This window comes from Epinephelus lanceolatus, chromosome 9 (assembly GCF_041903045.1).
Source record: "Epinephelus lanceolatus isolate andai-2023 chromosome 9, ASM4190304v1, whole genome shotgun sequence".
In the NCBI taxonomy this organism is placed as follows: domain Eukaryota; kingdom Metazoa; phylum Chordata; class Actinopteri; order Perciformes; family Serranidae; genus Epinephelus; species Epinephelus lanceolatus.
The window spans coordinates 991,064-1,016,500 of record NC_135742.1 but is presented as its reverse complement, the minus strand read 5'-3'; the positions used below and the strand labels follow the sequence as shown (position 1 = coordinate 1,016,500).

The 25,437-nt window shown below is 41.1% G+C and overlaps 1 protein-coding gene across 4 annotated transcripts in view; it reads right to left on the bottom strand.

Moving 5' to 3' along the window:
• The window catches only part of dok2 (docking protein 2), a 64,897-nt gene that overhangs the window by 22,601 nt on the left and 16,859 nt on the right, over positions 1-25,437 (bottom strand). The window contains exons 5-8 of one of the 4 annotated variants that reach the window (XR_013492101.1): positions 23,066-23,238; positions 22,677-22,961; positions 21,512-21,625; positions 17,939-21,122 (exon numbers count right to left, since the gene is read on the bottom strand). Coding sequence is in view for 3 of the 4 variants with exons in the window: in XM_033618587.2 (XP_033474478.1) it covers positions 20,325-21,122; positions 21,512-21,625; positions 22,677-22,961; positions 23,066-23,238 (1,370 nt within the window). In the remaining variant the exon portion in view is untranslated. Of the gene's footprint in view, positions 1-17,482; positions 21,123-21,511; positions 21,626-22,676; positions 22,962-23,065; positions 23,239-25,437 lie in introns of those variants that run through there. The other 3 variants (XM_033618587.2, XM_033618589.2, XM_033618588.2) reach the window with 3 other exon arrangements.

Here is a 25,437-nt window from a genome sequence, read left to right as displayed (position 1 = left end):
ATGTGTTGAAGTTTAAGTTATAGTTTCCCACAGTAGGCCTAAATAAAGCCTGATTATAAAGGGAAAAGTGTTTTTTTGTCCTTCCTGGATAACAAAGAGCTTCTGTTACCCAGGACATGTCCTCTGTTATCCAGAGTGGACATGTTTATCAGTACAGATTTGTATTAATATCTGTAGCTTTTTAGGCATTGACTTGATATTGTTATATTATATTAATAACAATATTATGTATTTTTTTTTAACTTTTATGGCATTTTCTGTTATTTATCTTGAATTTATCTGATTCAATGAACACAGGCCATTATCATAGATTTTTGTGAAGTTATTGTCCAAAAATGAATCAATAATAATGCTACAATCTAATATTTATGTTTTTAATAAGGTTTTAGTATAGCTTTTGATGTTTCAGGGTCAGTTTTGTTCTTCCAGATGCTGCTGTCTGATAAAGAGAGGCAGAGACTATACAGGGCCAGGAAGAATGCTGATCCACAAGCTAGGGCTGAGTATCTTGAGGAAAAGAGAGCAAGGTATTGTGATTTAGTGAAGGCTGATCAGTAAAAAGGAAAAAAAATATCAAAATAGGTTTACACTCATTGCAAAAGGCTTAGATGTTTTAGTTACCCCTCCTGTTGTGTTGTGGGCCAAACTGACCCGTTTCAAAGTTTAAGAACACAGAAAACATGTTTTTATTAAGTTTTGGAGCATGAAACGTTTCTGCTGGACTTGATTAGTGTAATGAACATGTAAATGAAAATGACTACTGACACAGCAGTGATAATGGAGGAACAGTAAAAATATCACATTTCTTGCAAATCGAGACACAAGAGAAGAGAATGACAGCCCAGGAGGCTCTGGAACATGTCCTTGATCAGGATAGTGAAGTCGAGGAGGAATTGTCTGAAAATGAAGATGAACTTGAGATCAGCTCTGATCATGATGATGAATTTTCAGACCATCAACTCCAAGAGAAACATTAATATCAAAAAATGGCCAAATAGAATAGTGAATGCCTCATTTTTGCCAGTGTACTAAAAGAAATCAGTTTGAAAGTTATTTTTTAATGAAAAACGAGTGAATTCTCATAAGTAAACCATGATCTGTAAGGGGTGAAACACCTGATTACATTAAATAATGATTACATTAATGTCAATTGAGCTAACGATAATGTTTATAGAGAAAAATATATTTACCTCCGCCAAGGAGGTTATGTTTTCACCGGCGTTGTTCTGTTTGTCTGTCTGTTTGTTTGTTTGTTTGTTTGTTTCCAGGAAAGGTGGATAATGGGACAAGGAACAGATGATAAAATTTTGGTGGTGATCGGTTGAAGCAAAGTGGATAAAATAATACATAAAGGCCATGGTCTGACAGCCTCAGCAGCAATTAAGATGGTGAAAATAGCGCCATCTGGTGGCCGGAAAGAACGTCTCGTTCTACTTGCTAAATATTGTTGTAATTCTAAAGTTGAAATTAATGTTCTGTGTTGGAAAAAAAGAAAGTGAAAAATACAAAAAAGGATTATATTCTGTGTTGGTACAAAATAAAAACGAAGTAAATGCACCACAGTGTCTCCATGGTGACGGCATATATAACCTAATAATGATAGTGATGCAAATAACCTCATTGTGATGCAGGCTGCAAAATCTGATGCAGAGGGGGAGGGAATATCACCTACATGGCGGAGGTCTGCACTCTCTGAGTGCTCTTCTAGTTTTCAACTACTTTCAGATGGTTAAATATCCACCGGGTCAATTTGTCAGCTGCATCATTGCATTACTTGATAAATGAGTTACACTGTTGCATGAAATGAAAGATTAAAAAACATCTTTTCAGATCTTTAACAGCTGTCAGTCTCTTTGTATTATGTATGTTTGTTGAAAAAATGATGTTCTGAGACAGCCTTTAATGATAGTTACTTTGAAATCTTGCAGTATGTCATTCCGGGTAACAATGACACAGTCAAGTAATTTAACCCAGATTTTCATGTTATATTACTCAATCATGTTTCTTGAGTTGAGGATACAATAACAACCCTTTTACCTTTACTATAAAACATTTTAAGACATTTTCCATCTTTTTTCTCTTTTTGGCATGGAACATTGTGTGATCAACAGCAACTAATGAACCCATTTCAGTATAAATATCCAAATATATCACATTAATTGTGATGAAAATGTTGTTTTCTGAGCAGTAATTGTTTGTTGAGCTCTAACTATAGTTATCTATAAACTTTTATATGCCAACAATGGTAGACATTTTAATTAATTTTCCATTCCCGTTACCCAGGAAGGACATTTTCCATGGGATTATCCATATGATTGACTGAAAAATGTTAATTGCATTTTTATTTTTGTTGAGTTATATACAGAACACTGTAATAAAGATAGAAAGTGCCTAAATTGGCATTTTTAGCCAATTTGATTTATTTTCAATTTTCAAATCCTTATTCGTCTTTGACCCAAATTTTGACAGTTAGATTTTAGCTGTTAGCTTCTAGCTTCGGTTAAAGTTTGACCTTTAGAAGGTAACGGACACAAGCTAACATCCAAAATCTGTGTGTTAAGGTCCGAACATACTCGGCGTACTATAAGCGGAGCGGTCTCTGCGAGGAATGTCCGCAGTCATTCGGGCTTCCGTAGTCGAGCGCACTTCTGCGTTGTAGTTTCCTGTAAAAATGTCCGTGAAACACACTACATTACCCACAATTCTTGCACGTCGATGTGAAAAATACATGCCAAGCAGTCACTGGTGCGCAGAGCGGAGTCTGCGCGGTCCTAAAATCTGAGCTTTATGCGCACAGGGCTTGCGGGCGTCCGCTTTTGGTCCGGGCGGACCTCCGCAGAGTTCGTTCCGCGTACGTTCCGCCCGAGTATGTTCGGGCCTTTAGCTTCTGTCTGTTTAATTGTGTCTGTGAGCTTCTGTCTGTATATTTTGACTGTTAGAAACTAACAGACAGAAGCTAACAGACAGACGGTAACAAAGGCTAACAGACAGAAGGTAGCTAACAGACAGAAGCTAACAGACAGACGGTAACAAAGGCTAACAGACAGAAGGTAGCTAACAGACAGAAGCTAACAGACAGAAGGTAACAAAGGCTAACAGACAGAAGCTCACAGACAGAAGGTAGCTCACAGACAGAAGCTCACAGACAGAAGGTAGCTAACAGACAGAAGCTAACAGACAGAAGGTAGCTAACAGACAGAAGCTAACAGACAGAAGGTAGCTCACAGACAGAAGCTCACAGACAGAAGGTAGCTAACAGACAGAAGCTAACAGACAGAAGGTAACAAAGGCTAACAGACAGAAGCTCACAGACAGAAGGTAGCTCACAGACAGAAGGTAGCTAAAAGACAGAAGCTAACAGACAGAAGGTAGCTAAAAGACAGAAGCTAACAGACAGAAGGTAGCTAACAGACAGAAGGTAGCTAAAAGACAGAAGCTAACAGACAGAAGGTAGCTAACAGACAGAAGCTCACAGACAGAAGCTCACAGACAGAAGGTAGCTAAAAGACAGAAGCTCACAGACAGAAGGTAGCTAACAGACAGAGGGTAGCTAAAAGACAGAAGCTAACAGACAGAAGGTAGCTAACAGACAGAAGGTAGCTAAAAGACAGAAGCTAACAGACAGAAGGTAGCTAACAGACAGAAGCTCACAGACAGAAGCTCACAGACAGAAGGTAGCTAACAGACAGAAGCTCACAGACAGAAGCTCACAGACAGAAGGTAGCTAAAAGACAGAAGCTCACAGACAGAAGGTAGCTAACAGACAGAAGGTAGCTAACAGACAGAAGGTAGCTAACAGACAGAAGCTCACAGACAGAAGGTAGCTCACAGACAGAAGCTAACAATTTTGTCCGTTAGCTTCTGTCTATAATGAAGTGGTCACTGGTGCGACGTGTCGTTAGAAAGCTCAGATTCTTGTGATTCAATTGATGCAAATCATTTCCAGATACAGACACTGCAGCAGGTTCAGTCATTGTCTGTCAGACCACCAACAAACTAACAGTTAGAACTCACCCATGAAGCCTCATCATGATCCACCCATCAATAATATTTAGACAAAAACAGTCCTGTTACATTCACAAAAGCTCAGGTGATGTACCGTTATATCCAGAGAGATATTCAGTCCAAACACACTATCACATCCATAAACATCCACAGACTGATGTCCATCACTTTAAATCTTAGGCTTTAATCTCTCTACATGTTGTCCATAATATCTCCAGATCCCATGTAAACACTGTCCATAACTCCAAATCAAAATGGCCGCTGCACTCTGACCTTCTGATTGGGCAGGGAGCCAGCCAATAGCAAGAGGCTGTGCTTATGACTGATGCTTCTTAAAGCCAATCATATTTCCCATCTTTGTTGAGCAACAGTTTGTGTAAAAGCAAAGACGGTGGATAAACCAAGGCTGCATCCCGAGTCTCTTAATTGTATACTGCTAGCTCCTAACTCCTGACTTGAACCGGAAGTCAGATTCAGATTCAGAATACTTTATTAATCCCCGGGGGGAAATTGTTTCTGTTCAAGGTCCGCCATCTTTAAGGCCGTTTCATGTCTCTTATTCCTGCCAGTAAGGAGTCAGTGGCATATCAGAAAAAAAAAAAAAAAAAGTATAAAATGTTCAAAAATATTTTTTAAATATGTCCGAAAATGATAACATAACATTTCAGATTTTTTTTTTATTTTAAAGTCAGAAAAAAATATTGATAACATGTCCAAAATATATTATGAAATTGTCTGAAAAAAATATTTTCTAAAAGTCAGAAAAAATGTTGATAAAATGTCAGAAAGATATTAATTGTGTGAATAAATGTTACTGAAATGGCCAAAAAAAATATAAATAGATTTCCAAAAATATTATTAAAATGTCAGAAAATAACCAGCGTATCGTCACACAGTGCCAAGTATAGTGTTTTATAATATAAGTTATTAACATTACAAATACAAATTAAACTTTAGGCAGCCTACCAGAATAATATAATCAATTGCTTTTTCAGTCCAACAGATCAATTTACTGCTGCAACAAGTTTCCTTTGGGGACAACATTTACAGGTGAAAAAAGGTAATAAATCCTGATATATTTGATCACATTTCTCAGCATATCACAACATTTAAAACTGTAATGACAGTTTATCGTGACTTAAGTATGGTGATAATATTGTGTTGTGGATCCTGTGGTGATTCTCAGCCCTAGTGTCAGCCAGAAGAGGCTGCAGTGATGTGTGTGAGGACAATAACTCAGAGGCTTTGTTTTCAGGTGGAAAAGGACATGAGACCTGTAAACATGGTGGACAGTGAGGGATGTTATGAGCTACATTGACACACGCTACCACAGCTTTAATGACTGTCTGACAGTGTTCACTGCAGAGTCACATCACAGTTAAATGTCACCACATGGATGAAACGTGGTTTTGAAATCAGCAGTCCTGCTCTGACACACAGGGAGCTGTGACTCGGCTGCTACAGTCGTGGTGCTGCATCCTGGGGCCCAACATTCAGAGGCATCCAACAGTGCTTAAACAGAGGTTTAAAAAACGTCCTCTGGGATGACACCCCCCCCCCCCCCCCCCCCCCCCCCCCCCCCCCCCACACACACACACACACACACACACACACACAAACACACACTCTCTCTGGATGCGAAGCCTGTTAACTGGTGAAAACAAACAGAACAATTCCCCAGGCTGGTCGAGTTGGCCGAGCAATATGTGTGGATCCCTGGGATATCAGCGCTGATATGACACTCCAGATGGTTTGTTACTCTGAACCATCTGAGACGCCGTCACTGGAAACTGCTTCAAACAAGGCGGGCGGGTGCTTTAAATAATTCTCAGCAGGTGATTGGATCAACCATCTGTCGATCAATGTCTGTCACGGGCCGGTCGGAGGATGAGTGAACTACCTGTCTGCATCACGACCTGTCTTTGGCAATGAAAAACTGAAATCCTGCTAAAACAAAAAGAGAAATGTTGTTTAATAATCTGATGAATTTAACTCACACTGAGAAAAAGACGTGTGTTTTGGATCTCATGTCACTTAAGGAGAATGCCACCTCTGTCTGTTAGCATCTGTCTGTTAGCATCTGTCTGTTAGCGTGAGCCTCCAAGTGGAAGCCTCTTGATGACATCACTGTCTCGTGCTCTGATCTCAGCTGCAAACCTGAAGTAGGACACGTATGACCTCACTGTTTTATGTCTCTGTGTTCAGGATCATGAGGAGAGTTTCCTTCAGCTTCCAGGCCACTGAGTCCACACACACACACACACACACACGCACACACACACACACACACACACACACACGCACACACACACACACACAGAGTGTTGCTCTTTTTGTTTCCAGCTGAGTGTGTTGTAAGGCGAACAGAGAGATGCATGCTGGGACGCCTTTGTAGCTCACTGATTCCCTGAGGGACAGTTTGTGTGTGTGTGTGTGTGTGTGTGTGTGTGTGTTTGTGTGTGTGTGTGTGTGTAGCAGGTTGCACAGGCACAGTGTCAGACAGCATCACAGTCAAACAGCCGCCTGCAGCGAAGAGACCAGAACAACCACACAGCTTTAATGTGGAGACACTCCGTACCAGTTTACTGAGACGCTTCATACCAGTTTGCTGAGACGCTCTGTACCAGTTTACTGAGATGCTCTGTACCAGTTTACCGAGATGCTCTGTCCCAGTTTACTGAGACGCTCCGTACCAGTTTACTGAGAGGCTCTGTACCAGTTTACTGAGACGCTCCGTACCAGTTTACTGAGAGGCTCTGTACCAGTTAACTAAGACGCTCCATGCCAGTTTCCTGAGACGCTCCGTACCAGTTTCCTGAGACGCTCCGTACCAGTTTACTGAGAGGCTCCATACCAGTTTACTGAAAGGCTCCATACCAGTTTACTGAAAGGCTTTGTACCAGTTAACTGAGAGTCTCTGTACCAGTTTACTGAGAGGCTCCATACCAGTTTACTGAGAGGCTCTGTAAAAGTTAACTAAGACGCTCCGTACCAGTTTACTGAGATGCTCTGTACCAGTTTCCTGAGACGCTCTGTCCCAGTTTACTGAGAGGCTCCGTACCAGTTTACTGAGAGGCTCTGTCCCAGTTTACTGAGACGCTCCATACCAGTTTGCTGAGACGCTCTGTACCAGTTTACTGAGACGCTCTGTACCAGTTTACTGAGACGCTGTTACTTAGACGCTCTGTACCAGTTTACTGAGATGCTCTGTCCCACTTAACTGAGACACTTCATACCAGTTTACTGAGAGGCTCTGTACCAGTTTACTGAGACGCTCTGTCCCAGTTTACTGAGAGGCTCTGTACCAGTTTACTGAGAGGCTCTGTACCAGTTTACTGAGAGGCTTCGTACCAGTTTACTGAGAGGCTCCGTACCAGTTTACTGAGACGCTCCGTACCAGTTTACTGAGACGCTCTGTCCCAGTTTACTGAGAGGCTCTGTACCAGTTTACTGAGAGGCTTCGTACCAGTTTACTGAGAGGCTCCGTACCAGTTTACTGAGAGGCTCTGTCCCAGTTTATTGAGATGCTCCGTGCCAGTTTGCTGAGACGCTCTGTACCAGTTTACTGAGATGCTCTGTCCCAGTTAACTGAGACGCTCCATACCAGTTTACTGAGATGCTCTGTCCCAGTTACTGAGACGCTCCATACCAGTTTACTGAGAGGCTCTGTACCAGTTAACTGAGACCCTCCGTACCAGTTTACTGAAATGCTCCGTACCAGTTTACTGAGAGGCTCTGTACCAGTTAACTGAGACACTCTGTACCAGTTAACTGAGAGGCTCTGAGACGCTCCGTACCAGTTTACTGAGAAGCTCCGTACCAGTTTACTGAGACGCTCTGAGATGCTCCGTACCAGTTTACTGAGACGCTCTGAGACACTCTGTACCAGTTTACTGAGAGGCTTCGTACCAGTTTACTGAGACACTCAATACCAATTTACTGAGAGGCTCTGTACCAGTTTACTAAGATGCTCTGTACCAGTTTACTGAGAAGCTCCGTGCCAGTTCACTGAGATGCTCTGAGACATGCCATACCAAGAAAGATAGGAAGGAAGGAAACATGACGGAAACATGACGGAAACATGACGGACAGATGAAGGAAACATGAAGTAAATATAAAGGAAACATGACGGACACATGAAGGATACATGAAGGAAACATGACGGACACATGAAGGAAACCTGAAGGAAACATGAAAGAAACATGATGGACACATGAAGGAAACATGATGGAAACATTAAGGACACATGACAAAAACATGATGGAAACATGAAGGACACATGAAGGAAACATGATGGAAACATGAAGGAAACATGAAGGAAACATGACGGACACATGAAGAAAACATAAAGGAAACATGAAGGAAATATGATGGAAATATAACGGACACAAGAAGGAAACACGGAGGAACCATGACAGAAACATGACGGAAACATGAAGGAAACATGAAGGACACATGAAGGAAACATGAAGGAAACATGACTGAAACGTGACAGAAACATGATGGAAACATGAAGGAAATGTGACGGAAACGTGAAGGAAACATTAAGGAAACATGAGGGAAACGTGAAGGAAACATGACAGAAACGTGATGGAAACATGAAGTAAACATGATGGAAACATGAAAGACACATGAAGGAAACGTGGTGGAAACATGACCGAAACATTAAGGACACATGACAAAAACATGATCAAAACATGAAGGACACATGAAGGAAAGATAAAGGAAACATAAAGGAAACATGACAGACACATGAAGGAAACATGACAGAAACATGATGGAAACATGATGGATATATAACGGACACAAGAAAGAAACAAGGAGGAACCATGACGGAAAAATGAAGGAAACATGACGGGAAAATGAAGGACACGTGATGGAAACATGACGGACACATTAAGGAAACATGAAGGATACATGAAGGAAACATGAAGGAAACATTAAGGAAACATGACGGAAACGTGAAGGAAACATGACGGAAATGTGACAGAAATATGAAGTAAACATGACGGAAACATGAAGGACACGTGAAGGAAACATGGCGGAAACATGAAGAAAACATGATGGAAACAAGAAGGAAATGTGAGGGAAACATGAAGGAAACATGAAGGACACATGAAGGAAACATGACAGAAACATGACAGAAACATGACGGAAACATGACGGAACCATGACGGAAACATGAAGGAACCATGATGGAAACATGAAGGAAACGTGAAGGAAACATGAAGGAAACATGAGGGAAACATGAAGGAAACGCAACGGAAACGTGAAGGACACATGATGGAAACATGTAGGTAACATTACGGAAACATGATGCAAACATCAATCAATCAATCAATCAATTTTATTTATAAAGCCCAATATCACAAATCACAATTTGCCTCACAGGGCTTTACAGCATACGACATCCCTCTGTCCTTAAGACCCTCACAGCTGATCAGGAAAAACTCCCCAAAAAACCCTTTAACAGGGAAAAAAAACGGTAGAAACCTCAGGAAGAGCAACTGAGGAGGGATCCCTCTTCCAGGACGGACAGACGTGCAATAGATGTCGTACAGAACAGATCAGCATAATAAATTAACAGTAATCCGCATGACACAATGAGACAGAGAGAGAGACAGAGAGAGAGAGAGAGAGACAGAGAGAGAGAGAGAGAGAGAGATGCAGGTAATGACAGTAGCTTACAACAACATTATTGAAAGTAATAATATTATAGTTATAGTTCTGGCTACTGTGGTACAATATGTTGAAAGTATGTATTAATATCTGACAGTATACTTGTGTGACAATAATCATATGTGTATAATAACAGTAGAAGTATGACTAATGACTAATGATGGCAGCAGCAGCAGGAGGCATCTGGCAGGACCACGGCAGCAGCATAACCACACACGTCACGCTGTCCAGGCACCGCTGTGATATGAGTTAATCTGAGAGACAGTGGAGCACAAAGGCTCCGGAGAAGAAGCCGAGTTAGTGACATCCAGAATGGCCGAGTTAGCAAGATGCAGTAATAGGATGAGAGAGAGAGAGAGAGAGAGAGAGAAGGAGAGAAGGTGCCCGGTGTATTATAGGGGGGTCCTCCGGCAGACTAGGCCTAAGTCAGCCTAACTAGGGGCTGGTACAGGGCAAGCCTGAGCCAGCCCTAACTATAAGCTTTATCAAAGAGGAAAGTCTTAAGTCTAGTCTTAAATGTGGAGACGGTGTCTGCCTCCCGGACCGTAACAGGAAGATGATTCCACAGGAGAGGAGCCTGATAGCTGAAGGCTCTGGCTCCTGATCTACTTTTGGAGACTTTAGGGACCACGAGTAACCCTGCGTTCTCAGAGCGCAGTGTTCTGGTGGGATAATATGGCACTATGAGCTCACTAAGATATGACGGAGCTTGACCATTTAGAGCTTTATAAGTTAACAGTAGGATTTTAAATTCAATTCTGGATTTTACAGGGAGCCAGTGCAGAGAAGCTAAAACATGACGGACATATGAAGGAAACGTAAAGGAAACATGATGGAAACATGAAGGAAACGTGAAGGACACATGAAGGAAACATAAAGGAATCATGATGGAAACGTGACGGAACCGTGAAGGACACATGATGGAAACATGAAGGAAACATGACAGAAACTTGATGGACGTGAAGGAAACATGACAGAAACATGAAGGAAACATGACGGAAACATGATGGAAACATGAAGGAAACATGATGGAAACATGACGGAAACATGAAGGAAACGTGAAGGAAACATGATGAAAACATGAAGGAAACCTGAAGGAAACGTGACAGAAACGTGACGGAAACATGTCGGAAACATGAAGGTTACATGAAGGAAACATAAAGGAAACGTTAAGGAAACATGAAGGAAACATGATGGAAACATGAAGGAAACGTGACAGAAACATTAAGGAAACATGATGGAAACGTGACAGAAACGTGAAGGAAACATGATGGAAACGTGAAGGAAACATAAAAGAAACATGAAGGAAACATGACGGACACATGAGGGAAACATGATGGAAACATAAAGGAAACGTGACGGAAACGTGATGGAAACGTGGCGGAAACGTGACAGAAATATGACGGAAACGTTGCGGAAACATGACAGAAACATGAAGGAAACATGATGGACACATGACGGAAATGTAAAGGAAATATGACGGAAACATGAAGGAAACGTAACGGAAACGTGACAGAAACATGAAGGAAACGTGACGGAAACGTGACGGAAAAACGTGACGGAACAGTGAAGGAAACATGACATTTTAACATGTGGCAGAGTTCATGTTGTTGTAAGTGATGGTGCCGCCATCTTGACCAGGACTCTGTGAAGGAACAGATATTATATCTCTGGGACCCTCCTGGATCAATAGCTGACGAGGGAATGAGGTTGGAGCAGCTCCTGATGTCTGATTGGTTCGTGATGTTTCCTATGTGTGTGTGTGTGTGTGTGTGTGTGTGTGTGTGTGTGTGTCTGTTTAATTATGCTAAGTCTCAGTGTTAAACAGGAAGCCTTGGGTCATCCATTAACACACTCAGAGGACTTACAGCTCCTTTATGAATTAATCAGGTTTCAGAACTGTGTTTGAAGTGAGGAAACATCAAAGCTGCAGATTTAATCGATCAGTTTAAAACACTTATTATAAAATAGTTACATTACATTTTTAACAAGGTAACTAGTAATCTGTAATCTATTACATTTGACAAGTAACTGTCTCAAAACCGTTTACAGGTTCATAACAGTGACAGGAAGCTGAGTATGAACCAACCCGATCATGGCGGCAGCCTCTTGGCCCGCTGTGGCGCATGTTTGTGGTGTGATGCTGGTCTGGACTACACGTGTCACATGACTGATGTTCCAAAGGTCAAAGGTCGCAGCACTGGAGTTTAAATTAGTTATAGAGGAACATATTTCATGTGACGTTCAACATGCTTCAGGATGTTCATGAACACATTTTTAACACCAGTCAAAACTCATCTCCTGAACACTGGGTTTATATGTTCATGTCCCCCGATCAGCTTTATTAGCCCTGCTGTGTGTGTGTGTGTGTGTGTGTGTGTGTGTGTGTGTGTGTGTGTGTGTGTGTGTGTGTGTGTGAAGGTTTGATTGATCAGCACAGGTTCAAGTTTACATCAAGAGACTAACAGATCAATGACAGGATTTATTTCAGATTCACAGCTCAGAAACATCTGGACACAAAGTGAGAGGAGAAAACTGAACGACACACACTCACACACACACACACACACACACACACACACACACTCTCTGAATACACACATATACACACACACACACACACACACAGTATAAACACACACACACACACACACACACACACACACACTGAATCCACACACTCTCTGGATACACACATATACACACACACACTGTATAAACACACACACATACACTGTATAAACACACACACACACACACACACTGTATAAACACACACACACACACACACACACACACACACACTGTATAAACACACACACAGTGGACACACATTATAACAGAACTGATGTTTGAGCCTTACACTGTGAATCAACAGGATGAACTCAAAGAACAGAGTTCAGTCTGATGGTGATGATGATGATGATGATGATGATGATGGTGATGATGATGATGATGATGATGATGGTGATGATGATGGTGATGATGATGACAGCTTACAGTCAGGTCTGTCCTGAGATGTTGTGAGCTCTGCTGCCCTCTGCAGGATGAAACTGAAACCTTTTTATTCACAGATCTTCTGAAATGTTCACGTCATAAAAGATGGAATAAAAAACATACGTCATAATTCTGATGTATGTTATAAACATGTAAATAAATATTGTTCAGAGTCGAGACCTTTTTCAACAGTGTCCACTTCGGTGCGTTTAAAGACAATCAGACATCTGAGAACATCATTTCACTGATGACAAACCAAAGCAAACAGATTACTTATTGTTTTTTGTTTGTTTGTTTGTTTGTTTGTTTGTTTTTGTGATTGTTGTTCTTTGTTCAGTGACTGTTTCTGCTCACTGAGATTCTTGTTATCTTTCATCAGATTTTTCTAAATAACATTTTAATTTTTTTGTTCCTGTTTGTTTTTCTCCTGAAGCAGAGTATATATCTGTATCAGTGACATCAGTCTGATTTTGTCCTTTTCTATCTGGGTCTGTCTTATGTAGATTTATGTGCAAATTAAACGAAAAGTTAAAAAAATAAATAAAAAGCAGGAGCACTGTGTCAGTCTTCATGTCTCGTATTAACAAGTAAAAGAATAACACGCCCGCCAAACGAGAGAAAAGGCACCTCAAAGCCTGTTTCACCATGTTTCAAGGAAACACGTAGTTTAACCTGGAAACGGAAACAAAACTGTGCTCATCGTTTTGAACGTCACCCTTTTGTCTGAAAAGATGTGAACACTGCTCAGGTGCAGATAAATGATACGTCTATCAGGTGTTTGAGCCACAGCAGGTCGACTCTGTCAGCTCTCTGACTCCAAACTAAAGAAGAGTGATGGTTTGTTGGACATTAGTATTTTGATTCACATTAAGAGAATGATGAAATGTCTCCTCACTACGACAGCTGTGGAGTTAATAAATGTACAACTGAGTGTCACCTCAGATCTTCACTCTGACAACTGTCATCTGTGATGTTCAAAGAAATATTCAGTTCAAAGGTTTAATAAGTCGAGACTTTGATCTGTTTAGACAGATTTTCCTGCAAAACTAAAGAAGCAAAATCAAAACTCCCAAAAGTTTGTGGTGAACAAGTGAACAAGTTGATACGTTAACAAGTTAATATGTTAACAAGTTAATACGTTAACAAGTTAATACGTTAACAAGTTAATATGTTAACAAGTTAATACGTTAACAAGTTAATACGTTAAATACATTAACACGTTAATATGTTAACAAGTTAATATGTTAACAAGTTAATACGTTAACAAGTTAATATGTTAACAAGTTAATACATTAACAAGTTAATATGTTAACAAGTTAATACATTAACAAGTTGATATATTAGCAAGTTAATACGTTAACAAGTTAATACATTAACAAGTTGATAGATTAACAAATTAATACATTAACATGTTAATAGGTTAACAAGTTAATATGTTAAGTTAATACGTTAACAAGTTAATATGTTAACAAGTTAATACATTAACAAGTTGATATATTAGCAAGTTAATACGTTAACAAGTTAATACATTAACAAGTTGATAGATTAACAAATTAATACATTAACATGTTAATAGGTTAACAAGTTAATACATTAACAAGTTAATACGTTAACAAGTTAATACATTAACAAGTTGATAGATTAACAAATTAATACATTAACATGTTAATAGGTTAACAACTTAATACATTAACAAGTTAATACGTTAAGTTAATACATTAGCAAGTTAATACGTTAACAAGTTAATACATTAACAAGTTGATAGATTAACAAATTAATACATTAACATGTTAATAGGTTAACAAGTTAATATGTTAAGTTAATACGTTAACAAGTTAATATGTTAACAAGTTAATACATTAACAAGTTGATATATTAGCAAGTTAATACGTTAACAAGTTAATACATTAACAAGTTGATAGATTAACAAATTAATACATTAACATGTTAATAGGTTAACAAGTTAATACGTTAACAAGTTAATACATTAACAAGTTGATAGATTAACAAATTAATACATTAACATGTTAATAGGTTAACAAGTTAATACATTAACAAGTTAATACGTTAACAAGTTAATACATTAACAAGTTGATAGATTAACAAATTAATACATTAACATGTTAATAGGTTAACAAGTTAATACATTAACAAGTTAATACGTTAATACATTAGCAAGTTAATACGTTAACAAGTTAATACATTAACAAGTTGATAGATTAACAAATTAATACATTAACATGTTAATAGGTTAACAAGTTAATATGTTAAGTTAATACGTTAACAAGTTAATATGTTAACAAGTTAATACATTAACAAGTTGATATATTAGCAAGTTAATACGTTAACAAGTTAATACATTAACAAGTTGATAGATTAACAAATTAATACATTAACATGTTAATAGGTTAACAAGTTAATACGTTAACAAGTTAATACATTAACAAGTTAATACATTAACAAGTTGATAGATTAGCAAGTTAATACGTTAACAAGTTAATACATTAACAAGTTGATAGATTAACAAATTAATACATTAACAAGTTAATACATTAACAAGTTAATACGTTAACAAGTTAATAGGTTAAATACATTGACAAGTTAATACGTTAACAAGTTAATAGATTAACAAGTTAATACGTGATGTGTGTGGTTGTGCTGCTGCCGTGGTCCTGCCAGATGCCTCCTGCTGCTGCTGCCATCATTAGTCATTAGTCATACTTCTACTGTTATTATACACATATGACTATTGTCACACATGTATACTGCCAGATATTAATACATACTTTCAACATATTGTACCACAGTAGCCAGAACTATAACTATAATATTATTACTTTCAATAATGTTGTTGTAAGCTACTGTCATTACCTGCATCTCTCTCTCTCTCTCTCTCTCTCTCTCTCTCTGTCTCATTGTGTCATACGGATTACTGTTAATTTATTATGCTGATCTGTTCTGTACGACATCTATTGCTCGTCTGTCCGTCCTGGAAGAGGGATCCCTCCTCAGTTGCTCTTCCTGAGGTTTCTACCGTTTTTTCTCCGTTAAAGGGTTTTTGGGGAGTTTTTCCTGATCAGCTGTGAGGGTCATAAGGACAGAGGGATGTCGTATGCTGTAAAGCCCTGTGAGGCAAATTGTGATTTGTGATATTGGGCTTTATAAATTAAATTGATTGACTGATTGATACGTTAGCAATTTAATAGGTTAAATACATTAACAAGTTAATAGATTAACAAGTTAATACGTTAACAAGTTAATACATTAACAAGTTAATACGTTAACAAGTTGATAGATTAACAGGTTAATACATTAACAAGTTAATAGGTTAACAAGTTAATACATTAACAAGTTAATAGGTTAACAAGTTAATACATTAACAAGTTAATACGTTAACAAGTTAATACATTAACAAGTTAATAGGTTAAATACATTAACAAGTTAATAGATTAACAAGTTAATACGTTAACAAGTTAATAGATTAACAAGTTAAAAGGTTAAATACATTAACAAATTAATGCGTTAACAAGTTAATACATTAACAAGTTAATACGTTCACAAGTTAAAAGGTTAAATACATTAACAATTTAATACATTAACAAGTTAATACGTTTACAAGTTAATAGGTTAAATACGTTAACAAGTTAATAGATTAACAAGTTAATACGTTAACAAGTTAAAAGGTTAAATACATTAACAAGTTAATACGTTAACAAGTTAATAGATTAACAAGTTAATACATTAACAAGTTAAAAGGTTAAATACATTAACAAGTTAATATGTAAACAAGTTAATAGATTAACAAGTTAATACGTTAACAAGTTAAAAGGTTAAATGCATTAACAAGTTAATATGTTAACAAGTTAATAGATTAACGAGTTAATACGTTAACAAGGTAATAGATTAACAAGTTAATACGTAAGAGAAGAAGAAGCCGGTAACAACATGGAGAAATCTACATCCAGAGCCGTGACTTTTTGGACGGACCAAATGTACAGAGCTGTAAAGTTGTCCACCATGGTAGCAGTTAGCTGCTAGCTAACCGTAGCTAACTTGTTTGTCCATTGTTTGGTCTGTGACGTAATAGGTCAACAGGAAAAAGGTCCAATACTAACAAGCTGAAAGGGGGCATATCTCCACCTATCGTAGAGGAGTCGCACATACTTCCCAGCAAGCATTTTTTGGTTTAAAAAACGTCTAATAGCCATCTACATGAAGACCTGACATCTAGGCAAATCACGGCTGAATTTGGGCTGTCAGTGAAAATTTGGTAGACGTCTAACCATAGCCAAAGTGTAGACATCATCAATTATATGGCTATGTAGAGACCATGTCCAAAAAACGGAGATAAACATATTTTAATTACTGTTGACTCTCCATACGTGATTGAATATCATACCGCACGCCATCTGCAATGGCGAAAATTACATTTAATCAATTTCAGAATTAAATCGGTTCAATTTGGGTTACATGTAGCTAGACTAAATCGGAGATAAATATAGCCAATACATTTAAATCACGACTATTGCTTGCTGGGTTGGCTCAATAAATGGATTCCCCTCCCGTGCTTGTATACTGGGACAAGGACAGTAGGCCAGTTAGATGTCTTTGTCCAGCTGGGACTGTAGCTACACTTCACTGGGACTGGAGACTGACTGATTATAGACTGTGCGTCTGGGACTATTTCCTGGAGGCAGTGTGTACCAGCTGAGAATCAAACCAAAGCATCAGTAGAAAAGGATGTTTGTTCATGTTCATCAGCTGAGTGCACAGGTACGAGGTGTCAGGCACGACAATAAACTATGTTTAAGATTTATTTTTTATTATGTCCACAGTTAATAACAGATACAGTGTGTGTTACATCATGTGCTGCACAGAGAACGCCACTGTTCAAACCCACAGAGTTTCATGCAAAATGTTGCAGTGAAAATAAGAGGAAATGAAAGAGAAGGCAGCAGGTGTGTTCATCACAGATCTGACTCAGTCATCATGTTAAAGAGCAACCATCAGACGGTCTGTGGGTCCAGGTCCTCCTGTGTCTCACACTGAGACGTGATCTGAGTCACTGAGGACATTTACATGAACAACATGTTTATGATGTGTTTGAACATGTTAACACCGTCTTCTGTTCATGAGAAACCAGAATGTGTTGGCTGGAGACAGAAACCAGGATGAAAACAGGGAGTATGAATTCTATGTGTTTATGTAAACACCACATCTGAATATGATCATAACCTGGTTATTATTCTGGTGTAACCTGTCTGTCTGTCTGTGGGGTCTCTGGACTGTGGATCAGAGACAAAGAGACGTTTGAGGACGTCACAGTGGACTCTGAGATACTGAGATGAAAGCTTTGGGCCCTCCTGATCAACACGTACTTTACTGAGCACGTTAAAGAAAACGTGTCCCCAAATCCTCGGTCCTGGTGTCACGTTACACTTTACTGACCTTTTGTTTGATGCAGCCGTCCTCGTCTCATGGTGCAACCAAGGCTATTCAAGAGAAGGCTGAGACACGGGGTCAAACATGGGGGGATTGCACATGCGCAGTAAAATCTGGTCTGCACTTCCTCAAAGGCTCAGTAGATGGCGTGAGACCGTGGAATAAGGGGGATGTGCATGCATGTCATTTTCACAGCTTATTACTGGACTGTCACTGGTGGCCTGCGTTGTGGGCGAGAATGACAGAGATGCAATTCCGACAACTTCAGGCAGCCGCCGTCCAAAAGTCCAAGCAAACCGCACCAAGCGCACTCCTTGATCGCCTGAGTGGATCCTGCGCTTTTTATCTAGCGCCCCTGCTGTCACCCTCCAGCATCGCAGCTCAAGTTACACTGCGCATGTGCAATCCCCCCATGTTTGACCCTGTGTCTCAGCCTTCTCTTGAATAGCCTTGGGTGCAACCAGGAAGTTAACAGCTCTGGTCATGTGACAGTTTACACTGAACATGTGACACTGCACAGATTTCACTGAGACACTTTATTATTTAAATATTTGCTGAAAATGCATCAACACGTCATTCAGTGACATTTTTAAGCCTTATAACTGAAAGCTTGTTTTGCAGTCACTGTTGTGACCGGTGGGACTAAATGACTACGCTGCAGCCTGACGTGCACCTCCCCAGAGAAATATAACTCCACAGTGTCACAGTGACGCAGACCTCCTGTCTGTCTCTGTAAGCTGAAACCATTTCCCTCAGTGGAAACAAAGCTTTGATTTACTTTAATTTCACAGATAAGAAACAATAAATTGTGAAGACAATAAAGCCTCCACACACTGTGTGTGATTTATCCTGGCTGAAATATGAGCAGAGGAAATCTCTGCTAGCTGCTAGGCTAATTTATACAATGTAAAATGCCATAGGCTTGTGCTAATAACGTTAGCATGTTGTATTTGTGGGGAAAATGTGTCCAGATAAAGGTTTAATGTGTGTTTACTGTGTGTTTAATGTGTGTTTTGAATCAACTAAACTTTACAGCACTTCACAGAAACCCCACCTAGTGTTGTGGAGGTGTAACTGCAGAGTGACACAGACACGCCACCACACAGGTGTAAACACTCACAGTGGCGTACGCCTCGTGCGTGAGCTACGCCGTAGAGCTGATACATACGTATAAATCCCACTTAACAATCCTACGAGCAGCTCTCTCACAGTTTTCAGCTTGACCTCCACAGTTCCTGTTAACGTCCATTTCTTATTGACAGGACCAAGTGAGGGAACAGCTCCCTGAAAACACTTTGTATCTTCCTCTAGTCTTCATCAGGTCTTTGAGTGTTGAGAGTGCAGGCAGCTGTTTAGAGGAGCCCATGGCTGCTGAGTGTTGGGACAAGCTGTCAGGAGTCACCTGTTATGTCCTCACCATCACTGTCAACAAGAGACCGTGGGGACAGCTGTCTCACTGCTCAGCTGTCTCACTGCTCAAACCTTTGGACGTTGCTCCTTTCATATTATTTTTCACTCTAAAATTGTACAAAACAAAAACAAAACACTGATCTTCATTAAAATGTTGAAAAGCATGTTTCATGTTTAACGTCATGTCTTTTGGAGATCAGCTCATCTTCTTCTCACAGTGAACCACATTTTGACCAGAGGTGCCCAAATGTCTGCTGACACTGTACGTGTTACTGCAGTCGGACATTTTATTGAGTGAAAACTGAAGGTGATGAAGGTTTCACAGCAGAAAAAAAAGAAAAAAGAAGAAGCTGGTTATTAATGCGAGCCGCTCGTTTTATTTCCAACATGTCTGATCAGTTTGATGTTGGTGTTTTCTATCTTTATGTTTCTGTCTCCATCTGAACTCAAACTCTTGTGATCATCTGATTCGATGTCCTGAAATATTTTTGCTCCTGGTTGTAACTTTGTTTGAAACCTGTTGTATAAATAAAGTTTATTAATTTATATAAATGATCAGTCGATGATGAAAATAAAAGTTTTTAAAGAACATAAGTCAGCAGCAAACTGAGACATAATTATGAACAGAGAAGACGCTGACTGACGTCGTCGTCCAGAGACAAGGACGAGGATGAGGACGCTGCCGTGAAACGATGAGAGTAAAGATGGCGCTCTGAGCGAGCGTCAGTGTTCGTCTCTGATTATTGATAAACCTAACACATGTTAACGCTCACAGCTGCTTCCTGTCTCATCTACGCCATCTTCACCATCACGTTGTTGTACGGTGAATCCTGCTGCTCCTCCCTCTGCTCCTCCTCTTCCTCCTCCCCCTGTGGCTCCTCCCTCTCTTCTTCTTCCTCTTCATCAGTGCTTTGTGCAACAGGAATCGCCCTCTTGGCTCGTTTGGGAACGGCGTAGTCGTCCACCCGCGGGTTGTACGGGTACTCATGACCCTTAGGGTCAGCAGGGGTACCCATAATCCTCCAGGCGTCTCCTCTCATCTCCTCGGGGTCGTCGTACAACGAGGTGGGAGGTTTCTGTGTGGCGGTGGGGACGGCGCAGCCTTCGGGCTCATCGTAGATGTGCTCAATCTTCCCGTATGTTGGCCCGGTGGCGGCAGTGGCATCACTTGTGAAGATGTTCCTGATCTTCATCTCATCGATGCTGTCGTAGAGCGGGTCGGCGCCGGACTCAGGTCTGTGAGCATGATGGGACTTCAGGATGTCGGCCATGGTGTTCACAGCGATGGTGTCGAAGGGGAGCGAATACTCCGGCTCCGGGTGGACAACAGGAGGGGTGCCGCCACTCCTCTTCTCCCTCTTGGTGCCTCGCTCTGCAGCGGCTGGCAGGGTGATCTGGGAGTACATCTGGTCCAGTTTGGAGCCGGGGCCCGGGGCCGAGTGGGGGCCAGGCTCGGGGCCGGCGTGAGGCAGAGGGCAGCTGGAGATCATCTTGACCTGGTTCTTACGCGGGATGGGGACGCCACGAGTGTCCAAGGTCAAACTCTTCACACCCGTCAGCACTTTGTCGACCGGAGGCTCCAGATGAGACTGAGGACAGAATACACAGAGCCAATCAGCAATCAATTATCTATCAATCATATCGATCAGTCACAGCTGTACTCATCAGTCCTCAGAAGAAACTGTAATGACCCAAAATGTCCAGCAGGTGGAGCTGTTGATTTATCACACCACATATTTAAGGTCAGTCTGAAGACCTGCTGACATCAACACTGTTCATCCGCCGCTGGAAATAGTCCCTGATAAAGTCCTGCTGATGGTTTGATGTGAACTCCAGTTCATGATTATTAAAGCTATACACTTTTCTTATTAAAGATGGACCCATAAACGTGGAGCTGAGAGACACAGACAGGAAGTGACAAGGACTAACACGAGTCTAAACATAAGAGTTTCTGTGTGTTGCAGTTTCAGTTTCCTACCATCTGGGGGCGCTGCTGCTGCTGTGAGGAAGAGGAGCTCTCTTTGTCTTTGTGATGAATCATCTGGTGGTTTGGAGTTTCAGTCACCATGCTGTACACGCCGTCAGCTGCCTGCTGAAAGGAAACAGCCATCAGTCATCATCAGGAGGAGGACAGCGCTCTGCTTCTCTAAGGTTCAAACCTACAGCGTCTCATCAGGCTTCATACAACATCACATCACAGTCTGTGTCACAGCTGAGAGGAGGAAACAATCTTCACATCTAATCTAAAATAAAAAACTTACTAAAAAACGAATCTCTGGAGTCCTGCACACAAGATTTTAGATTAAAATATAAAAATGTGAAATAATTTTTCACTGAGGTTTAACAGGGAACATTAAACAGCCTCAGAAATCAAAATCTTTTATTTTGAAAATCAACACTTTATTCTGAAAATTCAGGAATTTTGAAATTCTGTTCTTCAAGTCCTGATCCAATCTGACAACGCAGAATTTATTTAATATGTATGAAAATTTTGAAAATACTCTGAAAATCTTGGCCTTACTCCAACAATCCAAATTTTATCTTGAAAATCCCTAATTTATTTTAAAATCCCGACGCCCAGACACTGATGATCTATCTGTTTTCTGAAAAGTGTGACTTCATGCAGAAAAGTCTCGAAATTTTAAACTTTAGTTCTGAAAGTCCTGACTTTACTGTAAAAGTCTGGACATTACTCTGAAAGTCTTGATTTGATCTGAAAATCATGACTTCATTCTGAAAATTATAAAATTTTAAATTTTGTTCTGAATGTGCCAATCTAATCTAACAACCCAGAATTTATTTTGAAAACCTTGAATTTATTCTGAAAATCCTGACTTTACTGTTAAATTCAGACTTAATGTAGAAAATCATGACTTCATCTTTGAAATGCCCGACTTTACTCTGACAATCCTGACTTCATTCTGAAATACACAACTTTATTCTGAAAATTCTCAAAATCTAAACATCTTATTATGACGGTCATGACATTAGTCTGAAAATTCAGACATTATTTGAGTCTTGATTTAATCTGATAATCAAGACTATTTCAAAAACCTGTCTTTATTTTGAAGAACCTGACTTTACTTAGACAATCCTGCCCTTATTTTGAAACCCTGCAGAGATGACCTGCACTGTGAGCTGACCTGAGCAGCAGGGGGTTGTGGGACATGGCTGCGTGGCTGCGGCAGCGGTGGCGTCCTGCTCTGGGTCAGGGGCGGGTTGAGGGGCAGGGGGGGCAGGCTCATGTCCTGGGGGGTCTCTGGACTCAGCTGGCCCCCCCCGGACGTCTGCCTCTGGGGCAGGGAGATCCTCTGCAGGTTGATGGCGGCCTCCACCGCCTGAAACAGGAAGTTCCCCTGCTTGGTGTCGAACTCAAAGCTGCCCTCGCCGGAGTCGCACCGCCGGCCGGCCTCGAAGGAGAAGGTGGACTGAGGGACAGGAAACGCATCACAGTCAGGATCCAACCAGATGTCACGCATGTGTGTGTGTGTATGTGTGTGTGTGTGTGTGTGTGTGTGTGTGTGTGTGTCACCTTGTCTCGTCCAAAGCGGCGCAGGTATCTGTACGGCCAGGTGTACACCACGTCACCGCTCTTGTCCATCAGGAGGAGAGCGTCCACGTCTGCTCGCAGGAACCCATCTCCCTTCAGCCTGCAGCGATCGGACGCCTCCGTCCTCCGAACACACACTCTGAAGTCACGCACTACTGACACACACACACACACACACACAGGATCAATAGTTATTGATCTGTGATCAGTCAATAACACAAACAGTCTCTTCTCTCTGTCATAAACTGAATATTTTCAAACTGTTTTCAGACAACGTGATAAAGTTGATCAAATGTTCTTATTGATCAGTTCAGTGATTATTGATTATAGAATTTAAAAAGGCAGCGTGTCTGAAGCCTGAGACATTAACCCCTTCATCACCTTCATGTTGTCACTCTTTCACTCAAACATGTCGACATGCTTCAGATTTGATGTGTTGTTTTTGGCTTCACTGTAAAAACTTTATTGATCCTACAGATGGAGGATCAATCAGACGCTCGTGCTGACCTTTACACAGGTTTAAAGCCTCCGAGGTGAATCATGATTCGTCACATTGGGCTCATTAAATGAAATGGAGCCACTCTGAAGCAGCAGGAGCTCAACTTACAAAACTTCCTGGCACACAGAGCTCAGAGCTGCTGGTGACGAAATTCAAGAAAATTCTTAGAATTGTGACGCTATCTTAAAATTTCCCCTTAAAGTTAAGACGAGGTCCTGGTAAAGATAAGAGTCCTTCACAGAGCTCGTGTCTGCAGCAGCAGCAGCAGCAGCAGGAGCAGGAGGAGGAGGAGGAGGAGGAGGAGGTTTAACAAGAGTCTCTGAATCAGAGGAGAAAATGATGGAAACACAAGAAGCTCAGAGGAATCTTCACTGACTGACACTGAGCCAATCAAACACACTGTGACACTGTACATTCATTCTCTGCTTGATTCCCAGTTAGCGACCCTGCCTGCCTCTGACCCGTCGACATCGTCTGTAAACTCACCAGCTTTCAGTCCCCGACCACGAGTTCTGCCTCTGCGTCTCTGGTGTGTGTCTGCCAGTGGCTGTGTGGTGTTTTCCTGCTATGACGTCTAACAGTGAGTGTTTCCACCTGTCTGTCTGTTGCCTGCTGTGAGACGCCACACGCTGCCTTTTCTGATCTCTACTTCCCTGCAATTCATCATCATCCCTCATCTCTCATCATCTCTGTTGCTTGCTGGAGTGCTCCTCTGATCCCGGACCCTCCCCTTCTCATCCACGCCATCTGTAAGCCTCTCTTTCCCTGAACCCAGAGACTGTGTGTGCGCTCTTGGCCCAAAGAATCAACTATCACCTTCATGTCTTGGTCGGCTCAAGCTTCTGTTTATTTTGCGCATAAATACAGGTCATTACCACCTGTCACTGAGTGCTGGGTTCAGTCACACTGTGACACAGTACCCTCTGTCACACTGTCACACTGTGACCAAAATGATCACAGCACTAAGTGTGAGTGTGTCTCGACCCTCCATCAGCAGCGTCACACTGACAACACTCTCAGTCTCAGGCTGTTTTCACACTTGGTCATTTCAGCCCTCTGAATGGACTCAGAGTGGTGACTCAGCATTTTCTGGCATGTGTGAGCACTCCAGCAGAATCCAGACCCCTCCAGGTTCACTTTGCTCTCTGCTGTTGGATTAAACCCTCTGATCACATGATGTTGACCTGGGACGCTTGAGGAAACAGACGAAACCTTGTCGGCCTGTAACGCTGACAAGGACGCAGGACGAGACGAGGAGCAGTTTGGTCCACAGAAGACTCTGCACGTCTCCAGATGTGGAACTCAGAACACATGACACAGTCACAGCTCAGAGACACTCAGCGTCTCCTCAAAGTTTAAGGTCATCTGAAAGTGAGGAGCCTGGTGACCTCACTGCAGAGACACGTCACAGTGAAAACAATAAGCTATATGTATTATATATTATATACAGTGTGGACAGAGAGAGGACTGGGGGCCGTTCACAGGCTCCGTTTTTTGCACCCTCAAATTCATTGTTTTCAATGTGGAGGCACTGCAGCTGTGCTCACATGGCAGAGCGACACCTGAGCGACGCCACGGTGGTGCGCACGCATTCCCGAGCACCCATTTTCAGGACACGATGGCTGGGCTCTGAGGTAGCGAGTTCAACTTCTGGGACACAGCAGCACGCACCACGTCATGTGACGAGGAATGACCAATCACAGCTGACAGATATCTGTCCTGTAAATATCAGTGTGTGATAACTATGGAGGAGAAGTTGATCATGTGGGTGCAGAGCTGTCAGAGCGTCACATCTGTCCCACAGACACACAGGAAGTAGATCAGCTCTGACCTCAGGGTTTCAGGTGAACACGTC